At 43.7% G+C, this 22,200-nt stretch overlaps 1 protein-coding gene across 1 annotated transcript in view; it reads left to right on the top strand.

The window, feature by feature from the left end:
• Positions 1–22,200, top strand: part of FAT3 (FAT atypical cadherin 3) — an 817,465-nt gene that overhangs the window by 648,279 nt on the left and 146,986 nt on the right. Inside the window, exon 8 of the mRNA XM_060404221.1 lies at positions 8,247–8,386. Within this exon, the coding sequence (XP_060260204.1) occupies positions 8,247–8,386 (140 nt within the window). The remainder of the gene's footprint in view (positions 1–8,246; positions 8,387–22,200) is intronic.

Raw genomic sequence — 22,200 nt, 5'->3', positions numbered from 1 at the left:
ATATCCAGTGACTCCTTTGTTTGAGGTTCGATGGGGTTTGGATTTGGGGTGGTGGGGGGATCGTTCTGATTTCTTTAGAGAAACTTTTTTCTCTGCTTTTGAGGTATGTGGGCTTTTGGTTGTTTTGATCTTTTCATAGGTTAGTTTACCTGGGCCTTTTCCAATTGAAAAGTAAATTCAAATAGATCCCAGCCCCTCAGTTTTGAAGGAGTGCCATTCATAGACCCAAAAGCCCCACCAGGAGAGTCCCAGGCTGTTGTCCACAATAGGAAGGACAGGAAACAGAGCCTAGATATATAGCCAGCGAGAGCTTCCTGCGAGAGCCAAATACAAAAAGCAGATGGACGCAGGCAGGATAGACCTTAAAAGCCAACCTTTAAATTCCTTGAAAGAAAGCAAGCAAGCACACCAGGCTGCAAAAAAAGAGGGCAAAACAGCCCCTTCCCCACCTGGCAGGGAGAGGCGGTGGAGAGGAAATAAGTGCTGAGGACCAGGAATCCAAGTGAAGGGGAGTGCGTGCCAGCCCTGGGTCTGACGCTGGGTCCAGCTGAAGCTGACTTCCCACGGTCGTCTGTGGTGGGCGGTGACTCCAGAGAGCTGGTCTTGCGGAATCATTTCCTTCACGTGCCACTGCTTGGATAGGATGGGCAGGAACCTGCCTCTCTTCCCAGGAATGACTGGGTCTGCGGAAAGCATTTAGAATGTTCCACATCTGTTTTAATGAAGCACAGAAAGTGCTTCACGGCCCCCAAATGGAACATCAGTAGAGTGTCCCCTGAACTTCCCCCAAAGAAAAGGCTTGTTTTCTACCTATTTCATTTTCTAGAATGCTGGTAGAATGGCTTTCTTTCACTTAATGGGCGTCGATCACACCATCCCTGTGCATGACCATCGTCATTGCCAGCTTTCCACTCCGTCCTCATTTCCACTTAACGCCTTTGAAATGGCACCTCTTCTGATCCGTGAAAGGATCTGCTCCTCCATCTTCTGAGTCGTGTTCTCACACACCAGGCATCCCCTGGCCGTCGGGGCTGCGTCGCCTTTGGTAATTCCTTCACCATCGCCCCCTGTCAGGGTCACAGAAGATGCATCTCAGGTTCAGCGTGTCTCCGTGCAATCATGACTTCTTTTCAGTAATTCGAGGGAAAGCGCAGTGGAAAGCCAAAGGCTAAGGCTCCTCCTGCTCCTGAGCCGTGGGAGGACTTGCCCTCTGCCATCAATGATCACTTCGTCTCCATCCTTCTCCGGCACTCCAGTTTGCAAGTGCCTCTACGGCCTGAAAGCACCATTTCTCTCCCTTGCGTGATGCAGGCATACAACCTCTTGACACGCAGCACATCCCACCCACCCCAGGATGCCCTTGCATGCACTCCTCTTGAGAAATCTTACAAGCACACCTTTCTCTGATGCTCAGTCTAACCGGCCACCTGACCCCAGTTATCCAAGTCGTTTTTGCAACTCCTTAGCATGCCTGCGCGTGTATATGATTGCGTATAGGAAAGCATGCCTAATGATGCTGCATGTAGCCTGACTTGCATGCATTCCATTCAGCAGTATTAGCGCTGGCGTACGTGTTCCTGGTGTTTATCCTGGCTTCAATCTTAACCCTTTAGGTCAAGGTCTTTGTGTCCTCCCCCTTCCTCCTGCCATTGCTTTTGTTGATCTCCACCCAGGGTGAGTGGGGTAATGATGCCAGCCAATGGAGATGCCCCAGGCAGCCCATGTGTTAACCCCACTGATCCCTCCTGAGACCTGTCCAGAGTCACTGTGACCTTCCACTGTGTTCTCAGCCTCAGCCACCACAGCGCCTTTGGCCAAATGAGAACTGGTCCAAGAAGAGACAGGGAGTTGACAGAGCAGAGTCCTCCCAGGAGGGAGTCCCTTTAGGCTGCTGCAGATCATGTCTAGGAATCATGATCAGAAACATGGCATCCATTTTCCTGTTCCTCCATCTTTATTCCTAAATCTGTGCTCCTTTTATAGAATCTTTCCAGTTTTTGTGCTCAGATGCTTCTTTTAATGGGCTTCCCAGGTATCTCAGTGGTTAAGTCTGTCTGCCAGTGCAGGAGACTTGGGAGACACAGGTTTGATCCCTGGGTCAGGAAGATCTCTGAAGTAGGCAATGGCAACCCACTCCAGTATTGCTGTCTGAAGAATTCCATCGACAGAGGAGCCTGGCAGGCTACAGTCCATGGGGTCGCAGAGAGTCAGACGTGACTGAGCGTGCATGCATGCACTTCTCTTAATATAGACCTGCTAGGTGGTCCCTCTAGTCTAGATGCTTCCATCACAGATTTCACTGTGTATCTGGTAACATCCATCCAAGCTTCTCCTGCAAATTAAATTTACTGGGCCAGATGCCCAAACAGAACTTGATTTTATTTCCATCCCTGCATCCAGCCAGCCAGCCTCTTTAAATGTCAACTCTTTAAGTCATGGAAAAAGTACAGACTTTTCCCCAGGTGCTGACTGTGTTCAGAATAGATATGGTCCCCCTTCCACCAAATCCCCCCTTTGGAAATTTTTTTCTGATCTCAGAGAGCCATATTTTTCCAACCTGCTGACAACATCTTTTCCTCTTCTCTAAAAACCTATTGTTTCCTTTATCATATTCAGATGTTTCATTCTTTCAAGATTTCTTGCTCATTTGTCCTTGGCCCCCAACACTCTCCTCTGTCTCTTTCCTTCTTCCTTACCCAAATATCTTTCTTGGCCAAGCTAACATCGAGGGGAGATAAGGGAAAGTGCTTCTCAATGCCTAAGAAACTTAGCAGTGTGCTACAGCTGGATAGATACCTATACACACACTCACGGTTACAGACCATACCTTCTCCCAGCCTAATTCAGCTTACAGATGCTCTCACCAATGAATTCACATTAAATAAGCAGAAATAGTGTTCCAGCATGCCTTTTCCCTGAGAGTATTGCCTCCTTATTTCTATATTCCCAATCTCCCTGATTCTTGTTTAACTGCATTTCTTTTCCTCTTACTGTCATATGAATTCACAAAAGCCATGTAGAGAGCAAGATTTTGTTCCCAAGCCGGGACCCCTGCATCAAGGACCTGCCAGATACTTTCTTGTGCCTCCAAAAGCTTACAGTGTCACAGAGCTAGACTCTCTTCAGCTTCCAGAAACAGAAGCCCACTTGTCACCAAGTTAAGAAAGCTGTAATTAAAAGGAAACGTTATAGAGTTCAGCTGTTCTGTGTTTAAACAGCCCATTGCACAGCATGTTCCTTCCCTGTGCTAAAAGGGAGAGAAGACGAAAGGAACAAAGCTAACCCACAATCCTTTGTGGCTTTGTCACGTATCTTCACACTTCTCAGGAGACTAAGATTTCCATTCGGCCCATCTTGATTTACATACTCTCTGATGTGCACACAATCTGGCTCACAGTCCCTGTCTCTTTATGCCGCTAACAAACATTTGTATTGTAAAGACCACTGTTACTACATACTCCAAACGATTCCTCTTTACTTCCAGTCTGATGGGAGATACTGCCACCCACTTTCCTAGCTTTTCCCCTGACTTAGACTAGGAAAACTGTTTTTCTGGTAGGCAGTAAGCACTTAACCTGTCTCTGTGTATCTGCCTCACCTAATGCGTAGAGAAGAGAAAAGGCGTTCTTTGAAAGTAATCCGCTGGTGGCATAGGGTGGCGCGTGGGTCCAGCTCAGCTGAAACACATCTCTGTGTTGCATGAGCATGAAGACAGCCCGGGCCCTTAGTCTGTCATTGCTTCCTGAGGAATCTGGTTTCCTGACTGCTTCTGTCTTGCAAGCTTAGACCTGTCCTTCTAGAACCTCACCCCTATGGGGCCATCCCCTACTAGGGTTCCATCAAGTGTGTGTGTGCTCAGTCGTGTCCCAGCTCTCCGCAACCCCATGGACTATAGCCCGCCAGGCTCCTCCATGGGATTTCCCAGGCAGGAATACTGGAGTGGGTTGCCATTTCCTCCTCCAGGGAATCTTCCCGACCCAGGGATTCATCCTGTGTCTCCTGCATGGGCAGGTGGATTCTTTACTACTGAGCCACCAGGGAAGCCCCAGGGTTCCATCAAGTAGGCAAGTTAAACTCTTTGATGGCACCCTGACTAACATTAACCTCTCTGGGTCTTCTCTAACTCAATGGCCACATTTCTTAATCACAGAACTCTCCCCTACCCCTCCGAAGAGGGTTGTCCCATTTCTAATACAGCTCTCCCTCCATCAGGGCAACACTTGCTCAGAGTCATCAACAACATCGTTTCTTCTCACTGGATCCCCAACAAGCCTCTCTTTTCTCCATAGCAGCCATGTGGGTCATAGGAAAACACCTGAAGAAACTTTAGGAAAATAATAAAAATCTTAAAACTGCTTCAGATATTATTGTAAGAAAATTAATTTTAAACCAGATTCTAGAAGGGATTTTCCTTCCCACCACTGTTTCTAACCTCCAGCCTGCTTCTCCTGCCTCCCATGTAAATATCCGTTTTAGCCCTGTACTGTGCTTTCTTCCTTCCAAGGCAGACAGTTATTCATGATCAAACTGCAGAAATAGTGTGAGGTATTTTCCCTCAAGTTGGGTGTGCACGCTGAACTTGAATGAACAGCTTGCAAACAACGCCATAATTCACTGAGATTCTGCTGCTCAGTGTTTGGGAAGCTTCTCCCATAGCTCGTCCCCCTTGATTGATTTTGAAATTTTGGTTACTAGCTTTACCATTGTGAGTAGAGTGGATTAGAATCAGAGCTAGGGGAAGGGTCTGGAAGTTTTTCTAAAGGGAAAGCTGTGAGATAGTCACCCCTGGGTCTCATAACCCAGAGAGACAGGTGATTATTTAAAGGAAAACTTAACTGGTTTATGGCCCAACACCCTTCTGCCCGCACATTCCAGCAGTAGCTGCTGGCTCCAACCATTTTCATTCCCATCCCATTTTTTGAAGCTTTTTTGGGACCCTCCAACTTCCGATGTTAACTTTAGAATCCAGTAGAGATCCAACACACCTCTCGTGGCTCTGTTTACTCCTTTGCACCTGTCTTGACCATAAATGGTCAAAGAGAAACGTCCCGACATGAATTCTGTTATGTGGGCTGTTCACAACCTCGCTTAAGACCATCTCTGCCGCACGCCCCTGCAGCAACGCTCAGGCTGTGACTTCTCTTAATCCCCACGTTGTTGATCAGCCCAGCTGGCAGTGTCTCCCCCTCCCCACCCTGTGCTGAGCCCAGCGCTGCCGCCCCAGCACACTCTGGCTTTGCATGTTGTTACTGGCTCTGAGGAAGCACATCTTCTTTAAACGCGCACTGTAGTGAAAGCAGACTCATTCCATCTAATAGGCTCAGGCCAGATGAGTTGGACGTGGGATCCGACGAAATGAAATCACCTTTCAGGCTAGAAGGGAGCCTGAGAAATGAGGCCTGGGGGAGAGAGACAGAGTCATTCATGAAGTGGGAGGCTTACGTGGTAGGTTATGAAATTGCGGGAGGGTTGATGGTGAACTGATGGTCTAGATTCTGTGTCCCTTGTCAGAAATTCATTGTAAAACTCAGGGACGATTTGGGGGACCTGGTTTTACATGAAATCTTGGTTTCGCTAGGAGCAAAAGCCCTAGAAGTGAGCATCCTTATTCATGGATGGAGAGATACTCATAGAGTTTCTCCAGCTCACCGTGATCTGCTTTCTCCTTGTCCATCTCCCCTGATCCTTTCAAGGATTTTGGTCTAGAGTATTTGAAACAACAAAGGTAAATGTGGGACATACCACGCACACATGCACGCACACGCAGGGAGAGAGAGAACTGCAAAGAACCACCCCCGCCTTGAGGAGCACTCCCTGTGCGCTGCTCAGTATTTGATAAAAACCAAAATGGGAAAAGAACTTGAAAAAGAGTAGACGCACGTGTATGCATAAGTGAATCACTTTGCTGTACACCTGAAACCAACAGAGCGTTCTTAATCAATTACACTCCAGTATAAAAAAAGTTTTTAAACTACCATAAAAGTAATCAAAAATGTTTTTTAAAGATACAAAAAAAAGACTAACAATGCACACAATTGATATGGCATACGTAAAATATGTACATTTCATGCCACTAAGCATAATGATGATGTATTTTTGCATAGGGAGGGCCCCGAGGAAAATGTGGGACTTAGGCAGTGAGGGAAAGGATATATAATCATCCCACTGAAACAGGAAGGGAATCATTGCTTGCATATCCTCTAAGTTTCATTTTTATTTGTCTTTGGAGCAAACCAAAGTTTTATCATTTGCAGAGCTTCCATTTTACATTGACCTACAAATTTTCACTTTCTAAAATAACTGGCCCACTCTTAACCCCCACCCCGCAAAATCATGGTCCTCAGATTTAAAAAAAGTAAAAATCTTGGTAAGGAGGCATTCTAAAGATGATTTTTTAATGTGATTTAAAATATGACTTAATACCCACCAGAAATAGCTTGAGAAGTTGCTTTCTCATCTTTCCTTCTACACAGTCTGAGGCGATTTTTCATCTTTCTTTTGAAAGTTCCAATGGCAAAGTTTTTTTTCAGAATGTACCACTTGATAGCAAATGACTTTTCTTTGCTCATTAGGATGGTTATTCAAGACACTTGAATCAGCCATACATTTCATTTCATGTGGTTATCAACATGAAGCATTCCCTTTGAAAAAGGCATGGTGACCTAAGGCTTGCTTCTCTTTCAGCCTAGATCTCCTCCCCTTTCTCTTTATCCTGTTCTTCAAAAGACATTTTTTTTTTTTCTGGAGTTAACATTTAGTATTTCTCAGTAAATCAATTAAAGATATTAATTGGAAGATGACTCTCTTTTTAAATGAAATTTTCAAAAAATATACCATCTCCAAGCAATTCTCTGGTACCCCATATCTTCATAGCTTTAATTAAATGTCAAGGGCAATTATGTTCTCTCTAGCTATTAAATAATCTTAAGTGTATATGGCAGCTGCAAGCAATAAGTATTTGAAATACATATGACCAGTTTTTTTGTAAGTACACCACATTATTTATTTCATGTCATTATACCTCAAAGTCTAGTAATTCACATAAAATTCTTCTTCCCCTCAACTCATATGCCCATTTCTAATTGTAATATCATAGAAATTGTATATAACATTGTTCATTGATCAGCAAAATGAAATGCAGAAAACAGAAGCCAAGATTACCTTTCTAAAATATGAAATTCAGTAAACACATTGCCCTATGTGTTATAGTTAAATAAAATTACTGCCCAGGAACAAAATAATTGACATAGTGAAGTTTCAAGCTAGAGTAAATAGAGCTTGTGAACATAGACTGATACTTAATTAAAATTGTTCCAGCATTTCCACCAGTATCTTCTCTCCCCCTTAAAAAAGATCTTTCATTTTGAAAAAGATCATAAGCCACACTTTGATTCACAGAGATGAAAACATCTACAGTAATTTCAACAAAGTCTATATTGTCTTAAGCACATTAGTCATAGATTATGGATTTTACCTGGTCCAGTGGTAGAAAGTAAAGTTTCCTAAACTTTCATAGGAAATATTTTATCAGTTGTTCCATAGCTGATGTTTCCCTCTCATTCTTTCCAGATTTCATTTTGTAAATCTCCTGCAAACTTTCTACTTTGGGCAGAGAAAGATAACTCACACTGTCAAGAAGGCAAAAAAATAATAATTTTTTTCTATAAATATCCCAACTTACAGATAGAGAATTTTTAATATGAAATCCAATTTTGTTGCTTTTCCTTTTTTTCTAGTATTTATAACTTCATTTCTGACATCAAACTGAGGGAATCTGAACTCTAACAACCACATGTTTACCATCAATCCTGGTACAGATTTCAAAGTGCCTACTCATTTTTGTTAATAATGATTGGACTGTTTGTGTACTGAGAATGTAATTTACTTTGGAAAAGTAAAAGGTCTACAGATTCCTAGCCCAGAAGCCACAAGGGGTTGAATGGGACTTTTGCTTTGTGCATATTTTATGGGGTCAATTTATGTTTTACTGCTCTAACATTAGTGCTGAGGGGATTTTGGGCAATACATTTTTTGATGACATTTGTTATGCACTGTAGAGGCTATGTTTTGAAATATGAGTTAAGTTAGAAAATAAAGGGTTCATTTGAGAAGTACAAATTGAGCCACAGGGGTGCCTGTCCAGAAAAACATTTCTGTATATGCGCTCCCTTTAAGACTATATGCTTCAGTCCGTGTAATAACTTCTCGGATATGCTAATTTCATGTTGTTTCTGTGAACTCGTCAGGGGGCAATTTTGACAGCTCTTTTGATGCAGAGAAGGGTGTTGGGACCATTGTCATTGCAAAGCCTTTGGATGCAGAGCAGAGGTCCATCTATAATATGAGTGTGGAAGTCACCGACGGGACGAATGTTGCTGTCACTCAGGTAAGATGTCAACTTATTCAACAGTGAGAATGCTGAGAAATCTGCTAAAGTCAGAGATGCAAGCAACTAAAATATATGTTGAAGTAGTAAATTATGTCCATGGATTTTTAGTGTCTTAAAAAAAAAAACACAGTTTGCAAGAACAACCTAGACAAAGGATTCTACCAACAGTACAGTTAAATCCCCTACATACAAATGAGTTCCATTCCCAGAGCATGTTCACAAGTCCACTATGTTTGTAAGTTCAACAGAGTTAACCTAGGTACCCAACTAACACGGTCGGCTATATAGTGTGTGTTAGTCACTCAGTCATACCTAACTCTTGGCAACCCCATGAACTGTAGCCCCGCCAGGCTCCTCTATCTGTGGGATTCTCCAGGCAAAAATAATGGAGTTGGTTGCCAATTCCTTCTCCAGGGGATCTTCCTGACCCAGGGATTGAACCTGGATCTCTCTCATTGCAGGCAGATTCTTTACCATCTGAGCCATCAGGAAATCCCCATATAGTACTCTACTGTTTGTAGTACTTTTCACACAAATAATATGTAAAAAACAAACATAAAAAATAAGACATTTTTGACCTTACAGTACAATACCTTGACAGGTACAGTAGTACAATACAACAGTTGGCATACAGGGGGACATTTGCATCTTCAAAAGTTTGCAACTTGAAAATTCATATGTAGGGGCTTACTGTGTTATGTAACTGAGCTGCCTCTTTCAAAAAATTATGACTATTTGTACAAAAATGGGCTTCCCTGGCGGCTCTGTCTGTAAAGAATCTGCCTGCTTACCCGGGTTTGATCCCTGAGTCGGGAAGATCCCCTGGAGAAAGGAATGGCAACCCACTCCAGTATTCCTGCCTGAAGAATCCCAAGGACAGAGGAGCCTGGCAGGCTAGTCAGTCAGTGGGTCTGCACAGAGTCAGACATGACTGAGCAAGTGATGCACAGGTGCATGAAACAGTTATGTGTGTTTATTTCCTGATCATGTACTGCAGAATTTATCTGTTTGACCACAAAAGGAGCTTTCCTTGAATTTGCAAAGAGAAGGCCATCTAGCATGGAGTTAACACACTGTGATACTCTTCACCTCTTCATGTGTTAGCCACAGAAAGTTAAAGTTGGAAAATCCCTGAATCCAAATTCATCTTACAAACTAAGAAACGTAATATGTCCAAGGTCACATGGCTTTTGTAAAAATGAGGACTGAGGGCAGGGGTCCCTGACCCTGCTCACCGTTCCAGCCCCTCTGCCAACGGGTCTTTGTCCTCCCTGCCTGGTGGAAGCTCTGGCTGAGGAGCCAGGGCTGTTAAACCCAGCGAAGCCTGGCCCGTTCCCAGCAGTCCTGTGTGATCCTGACATGCACCAAGGTTGCTGACCATCACTTATACTCTGCCCCCTGAGTGCTTCTGGAAGGCCACTGAGAGCAGGGAAAAGGACAAGAATCCCTGGGTGAGACTCACACTGTGTTAGATACCAGTATGAAGCAGATTTACCCTAAACCTGGGTTTGGTTTTTCTTGTGTTTTGTATTTTAGTACCGGAGACCCTTGGCCGGCCCTGGCAGAGAACAGGCGCACACACGTAGCCCGTAACCCCTCCTACCCTCTTTGCGTCTCTCTCATGTCCCCATGACCCCAGAAACCATCACTAACTGGTTGAGGTTTGTTTTTTTGTTTTTTTCCTCATGAGCCCAGGTGCAGCCTCAGAATCCTTCTCAACACAACGCTTCAGGTGCTGTGGATGAAATGTTTGCCAACCCTGAAGTCAGCTTATTGGTTTCTTAAGCTGATTTATTTAAAATATGATGTAAGCTTTGGTAACAACATGGTTTGTTAAAGGGGCGAGTTTTTAAAAAGTGTTTCATGTGCTAGCCAGCTATCTCTGAATTTGAAGCTGTTTGAAAAACATGATGACATTCTTTCCTTCGAGTCTATTTGTAATTGTAAAATGGTGAAGATTGAACGAAGCAGTAGGGCAGGTTTTGTTGTTCTTGGTCAGTCAGTTGTGTCCAGCTCTTTGCAACCCCATGGACGACAGCACTCCAGGCTCTCCTGTCCTTCACTCACCCCGAGTGTGCTCAGATTCACGTCTGATGATTCAGGGACGCTGTCTAACCATCTCATCTTCTGCCGGTTGGTTTCAGTACAACGCTTTTCCTTTTCTTCATTCCAATAAACTGAAACCCAAAAAGGGGACATGACAGGCACTGATGAGGCAGCCACTGTGTATCAACTCCAGTCCCTCCACCAGTGTTCTTTCCTAAGGTGAACCCAAGACCCTGTTTGTCCAAGAGAATCCCCTTAACACCTACTGCACTGATGAAATCATCAACAGCACCCCAGTTCAGTTCAGTTCAGTTCAGTCTCTCAGCCGTGTCGACTCTTCGCGACCCCATGAATCGCAGCACACCAGGCCTCCCTGTCCATCACCAACTCCCGGAGTTCACTCAGACTCATGTCCATCGAGTCCGTGATGCCATCCAGCCATCTCATCCTCTGTCCTCCCCTTCTCCTCCTGCCCCCAATCCCTCCCAGCATCAGAGTCTTTCCCAATGAGTCAACTCTTCTCATGAGGTGGCCAAAGTACTGGAGTTTCAGCTTTAGCATCATTCCTTCCAAAGAAATCCCAGGGTTGATCTCCTTCAGAATGGACTGGTTGGATCTCCTTGCAGTTCAAGGGATTCTCAAGAATCGTCTCCAACACCACAGTTCAAAAGCATCAATTCTTCGGCGCTCACCCTTCTTCACAGTCAACTCTCACATCCATACATGACCACAGGAAAAACCATAGCCTTGACTAGACAGACCTTAGTCGGAAAAGTAATGTCTCTGCTTTTGAATATGCTATCTAGGTTGGTCATAACTATTCTTCCAAGGAGTAAGCGTCTTTTAATTTCATGGCTGCAGTCATCATCTGCAGTGATTTTGGAGCCCCGAAAAATAAAGTCTGACACTCTTTCCACTGTTTCCCCATCTATTTCTCATGAAGTGATGGGACTGGATGCCATGATCTTTGTTTTCTAAATGTTGAGCTTTAAGTGAACGTCTTCACTCTCCTCTTTCACTTTCATCAAGAGGCTCTTTAGTTCCTCTTCACTTTCTGCCATAAGGGTGGTGTCATCTGCATATCTGAGGTTATTGATATTTCTCCTGGCAATCTTGATTCCAGCTTGTGCTACTTCCAGTCCAGCGTTTCTCATGATGTACTCTGCATGTAAGTTAAATAAGCAGGGTGACAATATACAGCCTTGATGTACTCCTTTTGCTATTTGGAACCAGTCTGTTGTTCCATGTCCAGTTCTAACTGTTGCTTCCTGACCTGCATATAGGTTTCTCAAGAGGCAGGTCAGGTGGTCTGGTATTCCCATCTCTTTCAGAATTTTCCACAGTTTATTGTGATCCACACAGTCAAAGGCTTTGGAATAGTCAATAAAGCAGAAATAGATGTTTTTCTGGAACTCTCTTGCTTTTTCCATGATCCAGCGGATGTTGGCATTAGATCTCTGGTTCCTCTGCCTATTCTAAAACCAGCTTGAACATCTGGAAGTTCATGGTTCACGTATTGCTAAAGCCTGGCTTGGAGAATTTTGAGCATTACTTTACTAGTGTGTGAGATGAGCGCAATTGTATGGTAGTTTGAGCATTCTTTGGCATTGCCTTTCTTAGGGATTGGAATGAAAACTGACCTTTTCCAGTCCTGTGGCCACTGCTGAGTTTTCCAAATGTTCTGGCATATTGAGTGCAGCACTTCCACAGCATCATCTTTGAGGATTTGAAATAGCTCAACTGGAATTCCATCACCTCCACTAGCTTTGTTCGTAATGATGCTTTCTAAGGCCCACTTGAATTGACATTTCAGGATGTCTGGCTTTAGATGAGTGATCACACCATCGTGATTATCTGGGTTGTGAGATCTTTTTTGTACAGTTCTTCCATGTATTCTTGCCACCTCTTCTTAATATCTTCTGCTTCTGTTAGGTCCAGACCATTTCTGTCCTTTATCGAGCCCATCTTTGCATGAAATGTTCCCTCGGTATCTCTAATTTTCTTGAAGAGATCTCTAGTCTTTCCCATTCTGTTGTTTCCCTCTATTTCTTTGCATTGATCACTGAGATAGGTTTTCTTATCTCTTCTTGCTACTCTTTGGAACTCTGCATTCATATGTTTATATCTTTCCTTTTCTCCTTTGCTTTTCACTTCTCTTCTTTTCACAGCTATTTGTAAGGCCTCCTCAGACAGCCATTTTGCTTTTATGCATTTCTTTTCCATTTCTTTTGGTCTTAATCTCTGTCTCCTGTACAATGTTAGGAACCTCAGTCCATAGTTCATCAGGCACTCTATCTATCAGATCTAGGCCCTTAAATCTATTTTTCACTTCCACTGTATAATCATAAGGGATTTGATTTAGGTCATATCTGAATGGTCTAGTGGTCTTCCCTACTTTCTTCAATTTCAGTCTGAATTTGGCAATAAGGAGTTCATGATCTGAGCCACAGTCAACTCCTGGTCTTGTTTTTGTTGACTGTATAGAGCTTCTCCATCTTTTGCTGCAAAGAATATAATCAATCTGATTTTGGTGTTGACATCTGGTGATGTCTATGTGTAGAGTCTTCTCTTGTGTTGTTGGAAGAGGGTGTTTGCTATGACCAGTGCATTTTCTTGGCAAACTCTATTAGTCTTTGCTCTGCTTCATTCTGTATTCCAAGACCAAATTTGCCTGTTACTCCAGGTGTTTCTTGACTTCCTACTTTTGCATCCCAGTCCCCTATAATGAAAAGGACATCTTTTTTGGGTGTTAGTTCTAGAAGGTCTTATAGGTCTTCATAGAACTGTTTGACTTCAGCTTCTTCAGCATTATTGGTTGGGGCATAGACTTGGATTACTGTGATATTTAATGGTTTGCCTTGGAAACAAACAGAGATCATTCTGTCGTTTTTGAGATTGCATCCAAGTACTGCATTTCGGACTCTTTTGTTGACCATGATGGCTACTCCATTTCTTCTGAGGGATTCCTGCCCTCAGTAGTAGATATAATGGTCATCTGAGTTAAATTCACCCATTCCAGTCCATTTTAGTTTGCTGATTCCTAGAATGTCAATGTTCACTCTTGCCCTCTCTTGTTTGACCACTTCCAATTTGCCTTGATTCATGGACCTGACATTCCAGGTTCCTATGCAATATTGCTCTTTACAGCATCGGACCTTGCTTCTATCACCAGTCACGTCCACAACTGGGTATTGTTTTTGCTTTGGCTCCATCCCTTCATTCTTTCTGGAGTTATTTCTCCACTTATCTCCAGTAGCATATTGGGCACCTACTGACCTGGGGAGTTCCTCTTTCAGTATCCTATCATTTTGCCTTTTATACTGTTCATGGGGTTCTCAAGGCAAGAATACTGAAGCAGTTTGCCATTCCCTTCTCCAGTGGACCACATTCTGTCAGCCCTCTCCACCATGACCCGCCCGTCTTGGGTGGCCCCACACGGCATGGCTTAGTTTCATTGAGTTAGACAAGGCTGTGGTCCTAGTGTGATTAGATTGACTAGTTTTCTGTGATTATGGCTTCAGTGTGTCTGCCCTCTGATGCCCTCTTGCAACACCTACCGTCTTACTGGGGTTTCTCTTACCTTGGAGGAGGGGTATCTCCTCGCCGCTGCCCCTCCTGACCTTGAATGTGGAATAGCTCCTCTAGGCCTAGAGAAACAGCACCCCATTCACACTCAAAGTGGCCCCAGTTGGAATAATAAACTATGTGGTCATCCTATCTAAACCCAGACTGCTTCAGAGTATCTTCAAAAGATAGTGAGAACTGAAAGGGGCCCAGGATTGAGATCCTGCAAGTATCACACACTCTAAAGACTAATTAACAACCCATGTATAGTATTGCTAAGTCTTTAGTGCTAATTCACTTTAAATGAGAATTTAGAGTTTTTAAATTAGACATGGCTAACCATGTCTTAGCATTTCCAACTTCAACTCCTTAGCACCACTTAAAAACATAAGATGTATTTGAATAAAATACAAATAAAGCATGGAACCCAAATCATTACATACTTGTCTCTAGAGTTTTGGAACGGTTGAATTAAATGGTGATTCATTGTGCCCAGAATGTTATAGATACATGTTAAATATTTCACAGTGAATTAATGAATAGTAGATGTTACATTTTCAATGGGGTCTGGGTGGCAGGTATGCTGGATATCCAGAGAACACAACTAATTCATGTTGACCTAAAACAAAAGTTAGCTAGAAACTTTATTTCAGAATTTCAGTAGGAAGGACCAAATGATAAATCATTCAGTAGCATCTACTCCATGAATATTTCTTCAGTTCATGCCATGTGTAGGGAGCTTACTACCTGCCTGAAGTCAGAGTGGTTCAGAGTTTTAGATCCAGATGACTGATGTGCATCTAGTTTTTAAAAAGTTAATTGAGAGAATGTGTTACAAGCCTTTGAATGGGCACATTGTTCACATCCTGCTTTTGTTGATCTTACTTCAGACCAGTGTACAGTTAGACCAGTGTACAGAGACAGTTAGATTGTCCCTAGGGCAGTTCCCTGCTGGTTCAGATGGTAAAGGATCCGCCTCCAATGCGGGAGACCCAGGTTCGATCCCTGAGTCAGGAAAATCCCTGGAGAAGGGAATGGCAACCCACTCAAGTATCCTGGCCTGGAGAATTCCATGGACAGAGGAGCCTGGCAGGCTGCAGTCCATGAGGTTGCAAAGAGTGACTTGCAGTTTCACTTTTCACTAGGGCAGTTCAAAAATTAGAGCGTTGGGGCAAACGTAGTGGTTCCCCTTGGCAAGGCCAAGCTCAGTAGGTTACTAAAGGGTATCAAGAGATTTTCTTATCAAAAGTTTCCAAGTTACTCTGTGTCTCCAGGGCCGTGAGCTTCTTCTTTAAAAAAAAAAAAAAATTATTTATTTGTTTGGCCTCACCAGGTCTTAGTCGTGGCATACAAACTCTTGTGTTTTTTTGTTTGTTTGTTTTTGTTTTTTGAGGCATACAAACTCTTACCTGTGGCATGTGAGATCTTGTTCCCCAACTGGGGATTGAGCCTGGGGCCCCTGCATTGGGAGCTTAGAGTCTTAGCCACTGGACCTCCAGGGAAGCCTTGGGCTTCTTAAGAAGTGAGAACAGTGTTCAAGGTACATATTTGCGTGCCATCATTCTTACCATCAGAAAACCAGTCCTCTGTCTCTCCGGCTGTATTCGGGATGAAGACCTCTCCAGCCTCTGCCGTTCAGGCCTCTGCCCACCTGAGCCATGGCTCCTGGTGGTGCCTACAGGGGCAATTTCTGGCTTAGTCACAGCCCTCGATATCAAGAAGGTTTTTACAAGAAGGATATTTGGGGAAAAGAAAAGCATTCTAGATTTCTTTTAGCAACTGCTAAAGCACACTCAAACCCATGACCCAGGGCAACTTAATGACTTACCATCAAACGGAGATTCTTCACCCTGTAACTAAAATGTCCTGTAGTCCCAAAACACCTGTTCAGTTTCTTTAGGGAACTTTTCTCTACTTTGTTCCTTTGGAACCATAAAACATGGTATGACAAAGGCTTCAAATCAGCCATAAACAACCTGTTGAGTTTCACTTCACAAACGTCAAATAAATCAGAGCCTCAGGGACCTCTGTGTCTACATGAAAGCCCTCCCTTCATCTGCGGTTTTGTCCTGTTCTCCCAGGATTCTTGTGCCTCAGAGCTACAATATCTGGTGACGAATAAACATCTTTTTCTCTCTGAGATTCGCCAGCACAAGGACAGAATGTAAAAAGGTGCTGTGGACTTCAAGTTATAAAGACTCAGATGGACTAAACAAAAGAACAAAGCATCCTCTTTACAAAAACCTCCTGCCAAGATAGACAAGGGCCTCTGTATAAAAGAGGTGTTGATTTTATGTGTTAAGAAGTGCTGATATTATTGTGGTGTACATAATATACCATGTGTGCTCAGAAGCTCAGTTGTATCCGGCTCTTTGTGACCCCATGGACTGTAGCTCACCAGGCTCCTCTGCCCATGGGATTCTCCAGGCAAGAATACTAGGGTGGTGCCGTTCCCTTCCCTTGTGGGATGGCTACCTTTGATGGCTCTTTGACAGTCTTCTCTTTGCCTATAACCAGCTACCAATTTTTAGTTCAGTCTGTATTCCAAAATTATCCCAAGTTTAAAGAGCTGACTTCCAATTTCTACACATAAAATATCGTGGAATGGTAGCAAATAATTCATGACTGGCACCAGAAATAGCCTTCATTGCTATAGACCAGAGCATGAATAATGATGAATGGAGAAATTTAAAACCTTCACCCTAGTTCAGGCTGTGTTCCCTTCTGTCCACACCCCCTCCCAGCTTCCACATCCAGCTGACTCCGACAAGCCAATGCAAACCAGAACTTAGTTGTCAGGATGTCCCTGGGGGTCCAGTGGTTAAGACTTTGCCTTCCAATCCAATGGGTGCAGGTTAGATCTCCAGTCAGGGGGGCTAAGCTCCGACATGCCTTGCAGCCAAAAAACAAAAGCAAAGAAAAAAAAAGAATCAATATAATAACAAATTCGATAAAGATTTTTAAAATGGTCTACATTAAAAAAGAATCTAGTGCAAACAAACTAAACTCTCCAAGACAGTTTGTTGGAAACTATCCAACAGGTCCTGAAACTCATGAAAGTGTGTTGATAAATTTTCGTGTGCTTGTACATATTTGCAGAGTAGCTCCTCAGTATTAACTGGGTTTTTAAAGGGGTAGTTGCCCTAAAAATGGTTAAGGTAAATTAACTCCTCAACACTTTCATTACTGGGAAACTCTAGTTAAAAATTTCAACATGCAGCCATCCAGACTTCCTAGGACACACATTGTGTGTGCAACCCCATGGACTATAGCAACTGGGCTCCTCTGTCCATGGATTTTGTAGGCAAGAAACACTGGAGTGCTTTGCCATTTCCTCCTCCAGGGGCTCCTCCTGACCCAGGGGTCAAAACTGCATCTCCTGCGTCTCCTGCATTGACAGGCAGATTCCTTACCACTCAGCAACCAGGGCAGCACACATGCCTGAGGGAGTTACTGGCTTTGTAATACCTTCCTGCTCTGGTGATGGGGCTGGCTCTTGCCATACTATTTCAAAGCACTGTCATTCTGAGTTAAGAAAGAATCAGTTTGCTTACCAAAGCCCTGAATAGTGATAGCCTATGGTGAACAGGGTCAGATTCATGATCTTCGAAGAAGATGCAGCGCTGGGACCAAGGGTCAGGCTTGATGACTCAAGCCTGTAGTAGAGTTTTATGAAAGTATAAAATGGCACAGAGAAAGCTTCTGACATAGACACCAGAAGGGGGATGGAGAGTGCCCCCTCGCTAGTCTATGCTAGGGAGTTATATACTTTTTAATTAGCTATTACAGTAAATCAAAAGAGTGTCTCAAGGTTGTAAAGATCTTAAAGACTAGAGATCTCTTCAAGAAAATTAGAGACACCAAGGGAACATTTCATGCAAAAATGGGCTCGATAAAGGACAGACATGATCTGGACCTAACAGAAGCAGAAGATATTAAGAAGAGGTGGCAAGAATGCACAGAAGAACTGTACAAAAAAGATCTCACAACCCAGATAATCACGATGGTGTGATCACTCATCTAGAACCAGACATCCTGAAATGTGAATTCAGGTGGGCCTTAGAAAGCATCACTACGAACAAAGCTAGTGGAGGTGATGGAATTCCAGTGGAGCTATTTCAAATCCTCAAAGATGATGCTGTGAAAGTGCTGCACTCAATATGCCAGCAAATTTGGAAAACTCAGCAGTGGCCATAGGACTGGAAAAGGTCAGTTTTCATTCCAATCCCTAAGAAATGCAATGCCAAAGAATGCTCAAACTACCATACAATTGCACTCATCTCACACACTAGTAAAGTAATGCTCAAAATTCTCCAAGCCAGGCTTAAGCAGTACGTGAACTGTGAACTCCCTGATGTTCAAGCTGGTTTTAGAAAAGGCAGAGGAACCAGAGATCAAATTGCCAACATCCGCTGGATCATAGAAAAAGCAAGAGAGTTCCAGAAAAACATCTATTTCTGCTTTATTGACTATTCCAAAGCCTTTGACTGTGTGGATCACAATAAACTGTGGAAAATTCTGAAAGAGATGGGAATACCAGACCACTTGACCTGCTTCTGAGAAATCTGTATGCAGACCAGGAAGCAACAGTTAGAACTGGATATGGAACAACAGACTGGTTCCAAACAAGAAAAGGAGTACGTCAAGGCTGTATATTGTCACCTTGCTTATTTAACTTCTATGCAGAGTACATCATGAGAAACGCTGGACTGGAAGAAACACAAGCTGGAATCAAGATTGCCAGGAGAAGTATCAATAACCTCAGATATGCAGATGACACCACCCTTATGGCAGAAAGTGAAGAGGAACTAAAGAGCCTCTTGATGAAAGTGAAAGAGGAGAGTGAAAAAGTTGGCTTAAACCTCAACATTCAGAAAACGAAGATCATGGCATCTGGTCCCATCACTTCGTGGGAAATAGATGGGGAAACAGTGGGAACAGTGTCAGACTTTATTTTTGGGGGCTCCAGAATCACTGCAGATGGTGACTGCAGCCATGAAATCAAAAGACACTTACTCCTTGGAGGAAAAGTCATGACCAACCTAGATAGCATATTCAAAAGCAGAGACATTACTTTGCCGCCTAAGGTCCATCTAGTCAAGGCTATGGTTTTTCCTGTGGTCATGTATGGATGTGAGTGTTGGACTGTGAAGAAAGCTGAGTGCTGAAGAATTGATGCTTTTGAACTGTGGTGTTGGAGAAGACTCTTGAGAGTCCTTTGGACTGCAAGGAGATCCAACCAGTCCATTCTGAAGGAGATCAGCCCTGGGATTTCTTTGGAGGGAATGATGCTAAAGCTGAAACTCCAGTACTTTGGCCACCTCATGCGAAGAGTTGACTCATTGGAAAAGACTCTGATGCTGGGAGGGATTGGGGCAGGAAGAGAAGGGGAGGACAGAGGATAAGATGGCTGGATGGCATCACTGACTGGATGGACGTGAGTCTGAGTGAACTCCAGGAGTTGGTGATAGATAGGCAGGCCTGGCGTGCTGCAATTCATGGGGTTGCAAAGAGTTGGACATGACTGAGGGACTGAACTGAACTGAGAGGACTCTTATAATTTACGTTTTAAGAAAAGAGGATTAGCCAGAAGGTTTTCAGGAAGGAGAAACTGTCCTCAAGCAGGATACATTGTTGTTATATAATCCTTAGTACAGAGTTTAAACTGAGTTGTTTGTTTAAACAACAACAGTTGTGGGCTTAAAGATAAAAACGTTTTATGTGACTAAGACTAAGGAATGTAGAGGGAAAAAAAAGACATCTTTCCTCCTCCCTGAGAATTCCAGATCCCTGTCTACTCTTGGAGAGCTCCAGATCCCTCTCTCCTCCTCACAGACCCCAGACTTCTTATCAACCTGCCTAGGAATTCACTTTCTCGGTAGCAAATAGGAAGTTAGCTCACTTGAAGAAATTTTTAAAAAATAGAAACATTCTGTAAAAAGAAAGGCAGGGCGGGGGAGGTGGGTGTGGTATTCCTCAGCATTATGGAAGTGTTCCCCACTTCGATGCCATGCCAGGCCAGAGGTGAACAGAGGGGTCTGGCCCGGCAGAGAATGACGAGAGGATTAGGAGAAGGGGGGCCTCCTGGCTGGTGGAAGGTGAGGCATCACAGGAACACTGGCTGCTGTAAGAGGGGAAGGAGGAACATCAGCTGGAACCAGAGGCTCATAAGGAGCAGAAATAATGAGCTGCTGAGAAGGATGAGGTTACTGTCCATACGTACAAGAGCACTCCAGATCCATGTGAAGAGAGCTTCTATTCTTAGCACCCAGACTGTGGTCTCTACACACCATTTTCCATGGGAAGAAACCAGGATTCCTCGTAGAACTAGCTGATTCCAGGTCTGCGACAGAAGCCTCGGCGTCTTATCCTGCCAGGAAAGGCTAGTGGAATGTTGTTTGATGGTAACAAGAGACAGTTCAAGCTGCATTCCACTAGTTAAAGATGGAAATGTTTGAGCATCAAAAAGAATTATGATTACAATGGACTGAAACATATGAAATAGATAAAACCTGTGTTTATACTATAATCAAAAACAAACAAACTCATTTAACTCTCACAATCCCTCCATGAGGCAGGTGCCATTGGCAATGAGCAGAATGTACCACCACCCCACACCCAAGGTGCCTGTGCCCTCCCAGCCTTTAGAGTTTGTAAATATGTCATTCCATGGCAAAGGGGGCACTGCAGATGTGATCAAGCTTACAGATCGTAGCTTGTGAGACTCGCCTGGACGACTCGGATGGGTGCAGTCTAACCGCATGAGCCCTTAGGCAGACAGTCCTGTCCGGCTGAAGCTGGCAGCAGTGCGGCAAAATGAGAAGCCAGAGGTGTCCGAATGGGAGAAGATTCGAAATGTCATTGCTGGTCTAAATAACCAGTCGCTCAATCATGTCCAGCTCTTTGTGATCCCATGGACTATAGCCTACCAGACTCCTCCATCCATGGAATTTTCCAGGCAAAAGTACTGGAATGGATTGCCGTTTCCTTCTCCAGGGGATCTTCCCAACCCAGGGATCAAACCCAGGTCTCCCGTATTGTAGGCAGACGCTTTAACCTCTGAGCCACCAGGGAAGTCCCCTTGTGAATATGGAAGATGTACCAAGCCAGGAAGGGAGGCAGCCTCTTGGATCCTGCTGAAAGCCAGCAAGGAGGTAGGGACCGCAGGCCTAGAACCTCAAGAAACTGAGCACAGCTAACAACCTGAGTGACCTTCTAACTGGCTCCATCTCAGACCTTCCAGAAGGGGACACAGCTCTGAGGACCCCTTGATTTGGGGCTTGTGAGACTCTAAGCCATACCACACCCCAACATCTGACCTGAAGAACTAAGAATAATAAATGAGTATTGTTTTAAACTGATAAAACTGTGATGATTTATGTTGGAAATAGGAAAATAATCCCCTATTGTTATCCCCATTTTACAGATAAAGAAACTGAAGCAAAACAGCTTCAAGTAACTTCAGTATACAATGGTTCAGATATAGGTAGTTGGATTCCAGAACCTGTTCTGTGTTCTCAACCATTATACTGTGATGCCTCTCAAAAGGAAGATGATGTCTTTGCTAATTATTCTAAGGCAGGAAGAGACACTCAATTGGCTCTGCTGTTAGGAGGGGGGACACTTTTAAAGATGACTGCCTGCTAAACATGGCGCTACCTTTGGCCATTAGACTGTCTTATAGCCAATCATGTATGCTAGAAAGAGAGCAAAATATGTCAACCACCTCATAGCCCTGCTTTCCACCCACTGAGCTTACGGGCCACAGAGACACACATTAGCAAGGAAGAGAAAGGAGCAGTTCTTAACAGTTTTTTCCATGCATCTACCAAACACATATGAACTGCTGTATCTTCATACGGAAGTGAAGTGAAGTGGTAGTCACACAGTGGTGTCCAATTCTCTGCAACCCCATGGACTGTAGCCGGCCAGGCTCCTCTGTCCATGGGATTCTCCAGGCAAGAACACTGGAGTGGGTTGCCATTATCTTCATAGTAGGTTTAAACAAATCTAGAGCCTGCCTCGGTATCTTCAATTTTCTTGAAGAGATCTCTAGTCTTTCCCATTCTATTGTTTTCCTCTATTTCTTTGCACTGATCACTGAGGAAGGCTTTCTTATCTCTCCTTGCTATTCTTTGGAACTGTACATTCAAATGGATATATCTTTCCTTTTCTCCTTTGCCTTTTGCTTCTCTTCTTCT

This window comes from Ovis aries, chromosome 21 (assembly GCF_016772045.2).
Source record: "Ovis aries strain OAR_USU_Benz2616 breed Rambouillet chromosome 21, ARS-UI_Ramb_v3.0, whole genome shotgun sequence".
NCBI lineage: Eukaryota > Metazoa > Chordata > Mammalia > Artiodactyla > Bovidae > Ovis > Ovis aries.
This window is presented reverse-complemented; position numbering and strand designations above follow the sequence as displayed.